Raw genomic sequence first — 11899 nt, 5'->3', positions numbered from 1 at the left:
TGCAACACTCCACTCACTACCGAGTTCCGAACTTCCTCTGGAAGCAATGTCAGCACAAGAACTGTTTGTTGGGAGCTTCATAAATGGGTTTCTATGGCCAAGCAGCTGCACACAAGCCTAAGCTCACCATGCACAATTGGACTCTGGAGCAGTGAAAATGCGTTTTCTGGAGTGATAAATCACGCTTCACCATCTGGCAGTCGGACGGACGAACCTGGGTTTGGGGATGCCAGGAGAACGCTACCTGCCTGAATGCATACTTACAACTGTAAAGTTTGGTGGAGGAGGAATAATGGTCTGGGGCTGTTTTTCATGGTTCGTGCTAGGTCCCTTAGTTCCAGTGAAGGGAAATCTTAACACTACAGCATACAATGACATTCTAGATGATTCTGTCCTTTATAGCAACAGTTTGGGGAAGCTTCTTTGCTGTTTCAGCATGACAATGCCCCTGTGCACAAAGCGACTTCCATACAGGAATGGTTTGTTGAGATCAGTGTGGAAGAACTTGACTGGCCTGCATAGAGCCCTGACTTCAACCTAGGGCTGGGCGATATATAGTTTTTTCTATATATTTGAGTTTATGTTTTAGCTCGATATGGAAAATGCCTGTATTACAAGAATCGAGGTTCTGTTATAATGTTGTAACATTTCACAAATGCAGCATCTCACTGTCTCTTCTCTGTCAGCCCAATGTCGAATCATGTCCCAATTGCGTGACAACACGGGCACAGAGGTTATCCACCAATCACAACCTTTCACAAATTGTAACCACGCCAGAGAAGTGTAGCGGGGTAAGAATTCCATACTTCCCCGATCATCATACGGGTGAAGTAATAGCCCAGGGTCTCAAAGACTCTTTGGCATTGTCTGTCGGTGTGCATGACAACTGACATCGGGAGCAACATGAAAAAAGCATTGCGCTTGAACAACTGGACCCACCTGCAGTGCTTTGGGCACAGGCTTCACCTCGCCATCGGTAAGTGTGACATTGTAGAATTAAAGTGCATTCAAAAAAAGTTATGTTCAGGCCAGCTGTAGGCTAATGTGTTAGTAGTTATGTCATTCTGCCAATCCAATAGCAAATAACCACAGGCTGTTTTAATTATAACAACAAATTAACTAAATTAATAAATGTTCATTCAAAATGTGTATATATAAATATATAATCGAACAGCTAGTGGTCAAACATTCCTAAACAATAGATGTGTTTGTGTTCATTTGTTTTGCACAAATAGGCCTTGATGCCTTGTATATTAATTTTAATTAAGAAAATTAAATTATGTCTGGACCTTTTTTAATTTGTTTAGAGAAAAACAAGAACTTGAGATATATATATATATCGTGAATCGTCCAAACCTCTGAAATAAATTGAGATATTGCTTTTAGGCCATATCACCCAGCCCTACTTCAACCCCATCGAACACCTTTGGGATGAATTTGAACACCGACTGCGAGCCAGGCCTAATCGCCCAACGTCAGTACCCGACCTCACTAATGGACTTGTGGCTGAATGCAGAGTAGTGGAGGCTGTTATAACCCTAGTCAACCCTCGTCTGCTGCCGCAGAGACTGTGTTTGTCTATTGTTGTGACTTAGATGAAGATCGGATCAAATGTTATGACCAATTTATGCAGAAATCCAGATAATTCCAAAGGATTCACATACTTTTTCTTGCCACTGTACATATTACCTCGACTAACCAGTGCCCCCACACATTGACTCTGTACTGGTACCCCCTATATATAGCCTCGCTATTGCTATTTTACTGCTGCTGTTTTAATTGTGTTATTTATACTTTTTGTAACTTAAGGTTTTTCCTTAACTTCTTGTTGGTTAAGGGCTTGTAAGTAAGCATTTCACTGTAAGGTCTACACCTGTTGTATTCGGTGCATGTGACAAATAACATTTGATTTGATAGCAGCAAAGGGGGACCAACTCCAATTTTAATGCCCATGATTTAGGATTGAGATTTTTCAACAAGCGGGTGTCCACATACTTTTGGCCATGTAGTGTAGCTCATTCTGTCCCTTTTGGTTTGCGTGCAGCAGCTTTTCCACAAGCCCAAGCTCGTGAATTAACTTGAATCCTGGTCGTCTGGTAATACAACCAGTGATAACTGACAGCGATTGTGTGACGAGCAGTGAACTGTGTGCAGTAGAACAATCCAGTCCCTGTTGTCCCTTCGTCACTACTGGTCTTTCTTGCTCTCTGCTGGGGTGTCTGGTTCAGGTTGGCGCTCTTCGCTGCCCTCGTCTGGTAGTGAGGGGTTCTGGTCCTCTCCTTTCACACCACGACCCTTCTTTATCTTCTTAGATGCCTTGAAGAGCTTGTTCAGGTTGAAGACACGTATCATGTTTTCCTAGATGTGAATGAGGCACACGGTTATGTGAGTGGGGACCTAAAGCCATTTCCACACTTCATCAAGTCACGCACACACAAGCCCGCACACAGACCGATGATTCCCCACAACACACACCTCGCTGAAAGTCCAGGACACAGCTCGAAACTTATTGTCCACCATTGGATGCCTCATGACCTCCCGCCCTGACTGGAAAAGCACCAATGAAGGGAGCTGCTTGGCCAGAGAGGAGGTGCTAACCTTGTACCTGTAGAAAAATACATAGTCAGCACACGGCAGAAATACAATTCAGGCTGTGGAAATAAGCAGTTCCTTATTGTCTTAAATGTAGACAGACTGACATGCAGTCTAGGGTCTTAGAATCTAAATTTAAAAATGTAATGGAGCATTCTCGTGAAAATATAGTTTGTCAGAAACACTTCCAATGTCCATAAGGGAAAGTCTTACCTCTGAGCCACCTCTCCGTACCGGCCAGCATCCATCTTCCCAAACCGCAGTCCAGTACAGTGTCATGACGTTGGCCTGGGGGTAGGTTTATGACAGTCATAAATACATCTTCCCCCCTTTTTCCTCTCTCTTCCCTACTGATGTTACATTTGCAAACCCCTTGGTTAACATAGAGATTCTGGGAACATCAGAAGGTGGGGGGAAATGAACTATATTCTGGTAATCCAACCAATTGAACATATGCGGTGGTACTTAATGAATATGATGTCAGCTCGGTTGTCATCTGAGACATTCTCATCAATGATAAGATGACAAACTCTACAGTGGAAAGTATACACATCAGAGTTATCGGATTCACATGGAATTGTTGTTCAATTTAAATGTTTGAATATGAAATTATTCGTGATTGGATGAAATGTGATTTTAGCTTCTAAAATGTGAGATTTGGGTTTTCATAAGGTTAGGGCTCTGCTCAATCAGTGGCCCGCCCCTGTGAAGGGACATGGGCTATAAACCTTTTCAAACACGCCCTCCTCTCCCTTCCTATATAAAGCCTTAACGACAATATAACCTCCTGTTCCGAGGATGTGAGGACGACGGTCCGATGTCAGAATGGTTCAGATAATAACTACAGAACGAAGCCAACGTGAGCTTTGGTTGCGAATGGTATGAACTTTGAACTCTTATTCACTACAGAAGTGATACCTCCTAGCCGTTGAGTTAGCAACAGCAGCTACAAACGAGGGTTGGGAAGGAACAGACAGAGTATCCCATCTATCACACAACGACGTTACTACAACGTATACAATTGACAACCAGAGACATTCTTCAAAGGACTCGGTTTGGCAACACGGCCTTCCATCTACTGAAGCGCAGTTCAGAGTAAATATTTATTGCATTTTCCTTTTCCAAATGGGCGGTAATTTAGAATGCATAAGATACTGTATTTACGATAGCACAGCTTCGCCCTTTGTTCCTCAGTCTTCCCGCTCTTTCACTCAAGCCCAGCCCTTTTCTTTTGTGTAACAAGATGTCATGTCTGTTCCTACCGCTTGGGACGTTTTCCTTTATGACGTAATTTGTAATCAAGTTATGATTAATTATGTGTATGTGTAATTCTGTGTTGATTAGTTAGGTATTTGGTAAATAAATAATTTAACCCAATTTTGCATTGCTGATTCAACTTGTTAGCCAGGGTTCGTGCAGATAACCAAGAATTTACAACTTTCAGATGAGACTGAATTAAGGTGACGATTAATATTGACTGCTATTGATGTAAAATATTACTAGGTCTTTCAGAGTTTATTCAGAAGATAACAGCTCTATAAATATTATTTTGTGGTGCCCCGACTCTCTAGTTAATTACATTTACATGATTAGCTCAATCAGGTGATATTAATTACGGAGAAATTATTTTATAGAATAGCATGTCATATCACTTAATCTGGCATCGCCAAAGACAACAGTTATACCTGAAAAACCGAGGAGAACAGGAGACAGCCATGTTTAGTTAACACAACAACATTAGAGAAGAGTGTTTCACTGGGATAAGAGTAGAGGAGGGGGTAAATGTACACAGACAAGAGGAGATAGAGAGGGAGGAAGCAAATAAGTGAGACAGAGGTCAGCGAAGGACTGACACTCAGCCCAGTTAGCATAGAACTCAACGATCCACGTCACACGAGTATCATGATTAAACTCCTCATGTCCAATGGGATTAGACCAGATTACATTAGATTACCTCTAATAGATCACTGGAATAGTAGTCTGGTTCCCAGGTGGGTGTCTTCTGCTACTAAAAGTACCATCATGGCAGGCAGGGCTACTAGAGCAGTAGAACATGGATTAGTAACATTTAAACTGTTGTAAATAACATCTAATGCTCACTTATAGTCAGTAATACTGTAATGACAGTCAGCTAACTCGGATCAACAGTCTACAGTATGTTGTCTAATCTTCATGGCTGTCACGTCTCAAGGCTTGGATTACCACACTTACGTCTATGGTCTTTTCACTGAAGTACTTGATGTACTCTGGGCCCATGTAGAGTGGTGGTTTGCAGGTCATGACGAATGCTGGGATAGGATAGGAAACAGCAACATTTTTAGAATATGATACTGTAGAATAGATACACTGAACACAAATATAAATGCAATATGTAAAGTAAACATGTTTCATGAGCATAAATAATTTTCCATACACACAAAAAGCTTATTTCTCTCAAATGTTTTGCACAAATTTGTTTACATTGCTGTTTAGTAAGCATTTCTTCTTTGCCAATATAATCTTCCATCTGACAGGTGTGGCATATCAAGAAGCTGATTGAACAGCATGATCATTACATAGGTGCATCTTGTGCTGGGGACAATAAAAGGTCACTTTAAAATGTGCAATACCACAGATACCACAGATGTCTCAAGTTCTGAGGGAGCCTGCAATTGGCATGCTGACTTGCAGGATTTTCCACCAGAGCTGTTCCCAGATCATTTAATATACATTTCTCTACCATAAACTGCCTCCAATGTCTCTTTAGAGAATTGGCAGTACGTCCAACCGGCCTCACAACTGCAGACCACGTGTAACCATGGGTGGGCCTTGTGGGAAAAACTAATTCTGATTGGCTGGACTTTGCTCCCTAGTGGGTGGGCCTGGCTGCCAAGTGGGTGAGCCTATGCCCTCCAAGGCCCACCCATAGCTGCACCCCTGTCCAGTCATGTGAAATCCATAGATTACAGCCTCATGAATTTATTTAAATTGACTGAAATTGTTTCATGTAACATTTATATTTTTGTTCAGTATAGTTGGTATTAGCTATAACTCCTAACCTATGCTGCCAAGATCACTCACAGAGCATAGACAGACTAGTTGGTTTCGACTAACAAAGTCAAAGTCCAACTGAAACACTGAAGCATGCATTGTCTTGTCTGAACAAGGAGTACAACAACTTCCTCTGGGCACTAGTTATAATGCATAATAACTGATAGCAGTGACATTAAGGGTAGTATGACAGTATGTCAGCTCACCAATGCACAGTAAGAAATAGAGGAAGCCCAGTCTGATGTCCAGCCTGAAGAAGAGGATAATGTTGGCCACCTTACTGAACATAAACAGGTTCCCTGCATGCTGCTCTATGGTGACTGGAGAATAGGATAAAGATTAGGGTTCATGACAGAGAGATAAGGGGGTGGAGTAGAGATAGGAATAATACAACTGAATGGATAGAAAAGAGGGTAGGGGGGTTAGGACAAGTGACCGAAATAAGCAGTGCCATTACAATCAACTGTATTCTCATGTTTACAAAACAAACAGATTGTCAAGAGCAAACCCATCCTCAGCAGATCAACATCTCCTTAAGTGGTTTATGGTATGTGAGGGTTTGTCGGGCAAGTTGCCTGTGCATGTGTGTGTTCTGATGTTTACTGTTTATACTGTAAACATATGAGAGATTTTCAGTGACAACAATGGGCTCACACCTGCCACCTGGCCAAACCGGTGTCATTCATTCAGAATTGACTGTCTCTCCTGTTCTTCATCATGACAATCGCACCGATAAACATAATAATATCCACTTCTCTCTGTAAGACAGGCCCCACAATATTACATACAAAGTGTTATAAAATAAATATTTACAGTAACACCACAACCCAGAAGATTTAGCGCAACAGCGCTGCCACGCTTCCCTGATACTGACCAAGTCAAAGTCGCATGGGTTCCGGTCCTCCCGTTCAGTGTTCAGGTTTTCGCAAAGTCCCGGACACTTCCTAAGTATGAGGAATGCAGTGGACATCAATGTAGACAATATGTAATAAGGCTTGAAGAGCCATTTGTATATTTGAGGTAAGTGGTAAAAGAAAGCAATAACTTCGGTGATCAACCCCATGTTCACGCAGCATGCAACATAGAGAAGAGAAAGAAAGGAGTTTGAGGAAAATTACAGTTGATGCAGCAAAAGCTCAACCAAAGATTGCTCAAAGTGAATGTACGTAACATAGAATACCTATCTGCGCGTGCGTACAATGACACAGTAACTTTTTGTACATGTTGGCGTTCCGTAGATGGGCGTTTCTTGTAGGTTTCTAGCGCTTTGGCGGGTACTGTAAAAAAAAAAGTTGAACATGGAAGAAACTGGTGAAACAACTCAGGAGGAAATTCGTCACAAAGGTGCTAAAAGTTCAGGAGATAATATGGAGGATCAGTCTAGTAATGCAACAGGAGATGTTTCGTCTCCGTCGTCGGGTCATGGAAATGATTCTCGCCGGTCAGACGGAGCCGAGCCCCGGAGGAACAGGCTATTGCTGTTCAACAAAGTAATGGAGAAGAGCCTACAGAAGTTTATATCCGATGCAAGGTAAGTAGTTCGTGAATGATACATTTGGCTATATATTACGTTGAGCTGAACAATGTTGCACCCTTGGGATACTAGACAGCTAAATCTGTCTGAACCTGTTGTCAGTTTTCACAGATTTGCCCACACGTTCCATCCGTTCTACAAGAAGAACCCACAGGTGACAGAGAACATCCACAAGCAGTTCATAGAAGACCTACAGAGGACTATACAGGTTGGTGACCATCCCGTAAGTACACTTCATATGAGGGAATGTTAGAATTTTGACTGTGTGTGTGTGGCACTTATACAGGATGACATCAATAAACTGATCGAAGAGGGGGAGCTACAGTACAAACTGGATGAGCTGAACAAACTGGAAGAAGCTGCTAAGAACAGCCAAGACCCTGCATGGTTAGTCACTGTCACCATCAAAGAGGATGTTGGTCTCTTTGTTTGTGTCTGTATGCTGCTGTGCCTAGTGTCTTCCTCCATCTTGGATTGTCCTGTATGCCATTACATCCATTTATGTGTGCTCACCTTGTAGGATCTGACCTTAGATCAGTGTCCAGTGCCACTTCTGTTCACCCTACTCCTCTTCATATCCCCCAGGCGTCCCAGTGGAGTGCCTGAGCAGGACCTGTGTAGTTTTGTGACACCATACTACCTGAAGCAGGAGGCTTACCTGCGGAGGGAGCTGAAGAAGATTCTGCAGGAGAATGCTGTGCTGGCTCAGAGGGTGCAGGCAGGCAGGGAGGGCATCGCTCAGACCGAACAGCGCATCGCAACAGCTGTGGATGAGTGGAAGGTGAGCAAGATGGAGAATCACTGCATTAGGGGGCACAGAGCTGCACAAGTCCTCTAACCTGTATATGGAATGAGTCAGTGTCAGTTTTGGCTTTGGTTTAGCAATATTATGTTTTCATTGTTTCTTTTTCTTCCTGCATCTCTAGGCACCTGCACAGACAGCTTTTGCCGAGTTCCAAGCGCTCTCTTCCTCCCTCTGCCCTCCTGCGACCTTTGATGTTTAACCCTGAGTAATGACCTGTTCTAAAGCAGAATGGATTTGACCAATTTGAGTCATAACTCTAACCCTGACATCTGTAAACTGTGCATTTTTGTAAGGAGTATACCAGTTATTTTATTCCAATGTCTGCCTTGTGCTTTTTGTTATTAAATAAACTCAAAATACAAAAACGCAACACAAACGTATTGCTTTCATTTAGTAGCTACAGTACATCATTCAAATATACAAGATTAACTTTTGAAACGAACACTTTCATATCGGGACCATTGTCAATACAATTTAACCGGCAAATATATTGCTGGTATTACGGTACTACGCCGACTATGCCACAAAGAAGTCGAGACAAGTTGTTGTCAGACAATCGTGGCTCAATGTGTACAAAACTAAAAGTATAGGGGAGGAAATCGATGTCTTTAAAATATATATATATATATATTAGATACTCGCAATAGACATGACGGAAATGTTTTCAAATCTGTATGGGCAAAATGAAGCTCAGGGACCACCCGGATCATCGTCTTTGGGATTCGGATCGGGAAAACCACCACCGCCTCTGCCGCCAAATCAAGTCACCATGGCGGCTCAGATGCCACCTCAGCACGGGGATGAGGGGCCTGCTCTACGGAAGCCGGGAGCAATGAACGAACCTTTTTATTTACTGCGAGAGCTACCAGGTAAAGTTAACATTTCATTGTAGGCAGTACGTAATATGTTTATTCATACTTGAGTGGAATATTATTATTTGCTACCTCGTGTTATTTTCTAATATTAACTAACATGTGTTGGAGCTAGTTACTAGTCCATTCAATAGACTGTAATGACCTGTAAAGGGGGACCGGCTGTAAACAGTTTACTCCGTTGGGTTCTCTTGAGCAGGGTTTCCCATTCTCGGTCCTGGGTCCCTCCTTGGGTGCACGTTTTGGTTTTTGCCTTAGCACTACACAGCTGATTCAAATAACAAACTCATCATCAAACTTGGATTCTTTGAATCAGCTGTGTAGTGCTCAGGCAAAAACTAAAACGTGCACCCAAGGGGTGACCCAGGACCGAGTTTGAGGAAACCCTGCTCTAGAGCAAGCTGGTTACTGACTAGTTAGCCCAGTGGGTAGTATATTAATTGATGGTGCATTCTGTAGGCCTAGCCCAAGTGTGTGCCGTGGTCAGTATGGAATGTAATCTAATTTCTCTAGCAGATAGTGTTATCTTTGCTTTATACATTTTTAGGTACACTTCCTAGTTTCCACATTAGCCATAACAAGTTACTCACTCTGAACCGTTGAATGGGACATTGACGTCTGTAGGGATCTTGTTACTGTATTGACAGTGTCTTATCCTTTGTGTGTGCCCCACAGTGGGCAATGAGCTGACGGGCAACACCAACCTAATCACCCATTACAACCTGGAACACGCCTACAACAAGTTCTGTGGCAAGAAGGTTAAGGAGAAGCTCAGCAACTTCCTGCCAGAGTTACCAGGTGAACTACACACACAGCACAGTTGCGCTGTTTACTTTGTGTGTTTTTGTCTGTGCATGTCAGTGATTTTCTGTGGACCCATCACACTGAGTATTCCCATACCTCACACACTTGCCTCTTCTCCATCTCTCCTCTGTCTCTATGTAATCAGTGTCTCCGTTTTCACTTTTCTTCTGTGCAGCAGGTAGCCTAGTGGTTAGAGCATTGGGCCAGTAACTGAAAGGTCACTGGTTCAAATACCCGAGGAGACATGGTGTTTAATGTGCCCTTGAAGAAGTCACTTAATCCTAATTTGCTCAAGGGACGCCGTACTACTACAGCTGACTCCCATTTCACTGCACCTATCCAGTCTGTGAAAATATAACTTTGGTTTTTTCTCTAGGTATGATAGACTGTCCTGGCACCCAGGATGGCAGTTCGTTGCGCTCTCTGATAGAGAAGCCTCCAGTGTGTGGCAACTCCTTCAGCCCTCTGACCGGAGCCAGCCTCACCGGCTTCAGACTACACACCGGACCTGTAAACACACACACAAGCATGCACACGCGCACACACACACGGAGAGTAACTGATTACAGGTAATCTGATTACAGGTAATCTGTTACTTTACCAGACTATTTAAAAATATATATATATATATATATATATATATATATATATATTATAGATACTTTTGAAAAACTAGATTACTTCTTGGACTACTTTTAAATTCAGAAAGAATGTTTGCAAAAAAATAAATTCACACCTTCCTGTTTTCTCAGGGATATTCAATTCAGCATTGAAAAAAGACACAGGTTTAAGTTTGTTCCACCTGAGTCTGACCACAGGTCAGATACCACAATGGTGAAACACGAAATGCTTTTGATGGATCCTTTTTGTCTTCTTATAATATTTCTTAATTTAAGGGGAAAGTAATCCAAAAGTAACTTAAAATAATCTGATTACGTTATTGAGTTTAGGTAATCGAACAGTTCCATTACTGATTACAAATTTGTGCATTTAACTGGAATGGATTATGTTTAGAAAGTAACCTACCCAACACAGCTCACACATTCTAGGGAACTTTATTAATCAACATTTGGCTGTATAATTTCTGTACTGCTAACGAAGATGTGAAGATGGTATAAACTCTGTTTGTGTTCCAGCTACCAGAGCAGTACAGACTGATGCACATACAGCCCCCAAAGAAGAAGAGTAAAAACAAGCACAAACACCACCGACCACAAGATCCCATACCACAAGGTAACACACACACACACACACACACACAGAGGTACTGACACCATCCCACATCCTTTGAAACCCTTCCTTGTGTTTTTACAGAAACCCCGTCAGACTCTGACCCCAAGAAGAAGAAGAAAAAGAGGGATGACGACCCCGATCGCAAGAAGAAAAAGAAGGAGAAGAAAAAGAAGAAGGTAAGACTTACTGTCCTGACCCACTATCCACCTCTTTCACTGACGTTTGGATATAGGAGGCATAGGGGTTAGGAGGGAGGGGATTGACTGAGAGCTGAAGCCAATGGCTATGGGTTGGGACTTTTTCTATAGTGTTTGTGCCTCTTCTTGCAGAACCGCCACAGTCCGGACCACCCTGGCTTGGCTGGCTCTCAGCCCAACAGCAACAGCCTCCGATAGACCAGACAGACACGGTGTGTGTGTGTGAGGAGCAGCGTGTGAGTGTGTTTGAAGAGAATCAGGAACTGTTTGTGAGAATGTATGCAGATACGAGAGATTATGCATTTGTGAGAGAGGGATACACAAATGTCTGTTTGTACAGTATGTGAGTTTGTGAGAAAGTGTGTGGGTGGCAGATTGGATGTGAGCATGGTAGAGTAATGTTGTTACAGTATGACAGACAGAAGGTCACTGATGTTCTGACTGAGTACAGTGCCTTCGGAAAGTATAAAAACCCTTTGACCTTTTCCACATTTTGTTACGTTAGTCTTATTCTAAAAGTGATTAAATTGTTTTTTCCCTCATCAATCAACACACAATACCCCATAATGACAAAGCAAAAACAGGTTTTTAGACATTTTTGATAATTTACAGTACCAGTCAAAAGTTTGGACTAGAGGTTGACCGATTATGATTTTTCAACGCTGATACTGATTTATTGGAGGACCAAAAAAAACCTATAGCGATTAATCGGCCAATTTTTTAAAATTGTATTTATTTATTTATTTGTAATCATGACAATTACAACAATACTGAATGAACACTTATTTTAACTTAATATAGTACATCAATAAAATCAATTTAGCCTCAAATA

At 42.1% G+C, this 11899-nt stretch overlaps 3 protein-coding genes across 4 annotated transcripts; 2 read left to right on the top strand and 1 right to left on the bottom strand.

The window, feature by feature from the left end:
• Positions 1-1922: 1922 nt before the first annotated feature.
• Positions 1923-6938, bottom strand: tmx2a (thioredoxin-related transmembrane protein 2a). 2 transcript variants are annotated; one of them, XM_024382973.2, is made up of 7 exons: positions 6803-6938; positions 5829-6566; positions 4804-4880; positions 4547-4630; positions 2806-2880; positions 2476-2605; positions 1923-2358 (listed from the first exon to the last, which is right to left on the bottom strand). In XM_024382973.2, the coding sequence occupies exons 5-7, from the start codon at positions 2838-2840 to the stop codon at positions 2188-2190; spliced, it is 336 nt and encodes a 111-aa protein (XP_024238741.1). In that variant the 5' UTR covers positions 2841-2880; positions 4547-4630; positions 4804-4880; positions 5829-6566; positions 6803-6938; the 3' UTR covers positions 1923-2187. The 2 variants fall into 2 exon arrangements, with proteins under 2 accessions (XP_024238741.1, XP_024238740.1); XM_024382972.2 differs by lacking the exon at positions 6803-6938 and having other exon boundaries at positions 5829-5942; positions 6497-6773.
• On the top strand, positions 6921-8331 carry si:dkey-6i22.5 (polyamine-modulated factor 1). The gene is made up of 5 exons (XM_024382971.2): positions 6921-7153; positions 7259-7364; positions 7443-7543; positions 7742-7937; positions 8083-8331. Exons 1-5 carry the CDS (start codon positions 6921-6923, stop codon positions 8158-8160), a joined length of 714 nt encoding a protein of 237 aa, XP_024238739.1. The 3' UTR covers positions 8161-8331.
• Positions 8332-8469: 138 nt separating this feature from the next.
• Positions 8470-11637, top strand: med19a (mediator complex subunit 19a). Its single transcript, XM_024382970.2, has 6 exons — positions 8470-8830; positions 9509-9631; positions 10014-10147; positions 10774-10870; positions 10952-11046; positions 11200-11637. The coding sequence occupies exons 1-6, from the start codon at positions 8611-8613 to the stop codon at positions 11263-11265; spliced, it is 735 nt and encodes a 244-aa protein (XP_024238738.1). The 5' UTR covers positions 8470-8610; the 3' UTR covers positions 11266-11637.
• Positions 11638-11899: the final 262 nt, after the last annotated feature.

Source organism: Oncorhynchus tshawytscha, linkage group LG21, assembly GCF_018296145.1.
Source record: "Oncorhynchus tshawytscha isolate Ot180627B linkage group LG21, Otsh_v2.0, whole genome shotgun sequence".
Taxonomy (NCBI): domain Eukaryota; kingdom Metazoa; phylum Chordata; class Actinopteri; order Salmoniformes; family Salmonidae; genus Oncorhynchus; species Oncorhynchus tshawytscha.
This window is presented reverse-complemented; position numbering and strand designations above follow the sequence as displayed.

Coding starts and splice junctions, on each gene's coding strand:
- tmx2a (XM_024382973.2), bottom strand. CDS start 2,840: ATGGATGCTGGCCGGTACGGAGAGGTGGCTCAGAG. Junction 2,606..2,805: donor TACGGAGAGGTGGCTCAGAG/GTAAGACTTTCC, acceptor ATTTTTCTACAG/GTACAAGGTTAGCACCTCCT. Junction 2,359..2,475: donor TGTCCTGGACTTTCAGCGAG/GTGTGTGTTGTG, acceptor ATTCACATCTAG/GAAAACATGATACGTGTCTT.
- si:dkey-6i22.5 (XM_024382971.2), top strand. CDS start 6,921: ATGGAAGAAACTGGTGAAACAACTCAGGAGGAAATTCGTCACAAAGGT. Junction 7,154..7,258: donor AAGTTTATATCCGATGCAAG/GTAAGTAGTTCG, acceptor ACCTGTTGTCAG/TTTTCACAGATTTGCCCACA. Junction 7,938..8,082: donor CAGCTGTGGATGAGTGGAAG/GTGAGCAAGATG, acceptor CTGCATCTCTAG/GCACCTGCACAGACAGCTTT.
- med19a (XM_024382970.2), top strand. CDS start 8,611: ATGACGGAAATGTTTTCAAATCTGTATGGGCAAAATGAAGCTCAGGGA. Junction 8,831..9,508: donor TTTACTGCGAGAGCTACCAG/GTAAAGTTAACA, acceptor TGTGCCCCACAG/TGGGCAATGAGCTGACGGGC. Junction 11,047..11,199: donor AGGAGAAGAAAAAGAAGAAG/GTAAGACTTACT, acceptor CTCTTCTTGCAG/AACCGCCACAGTCCGGACCA.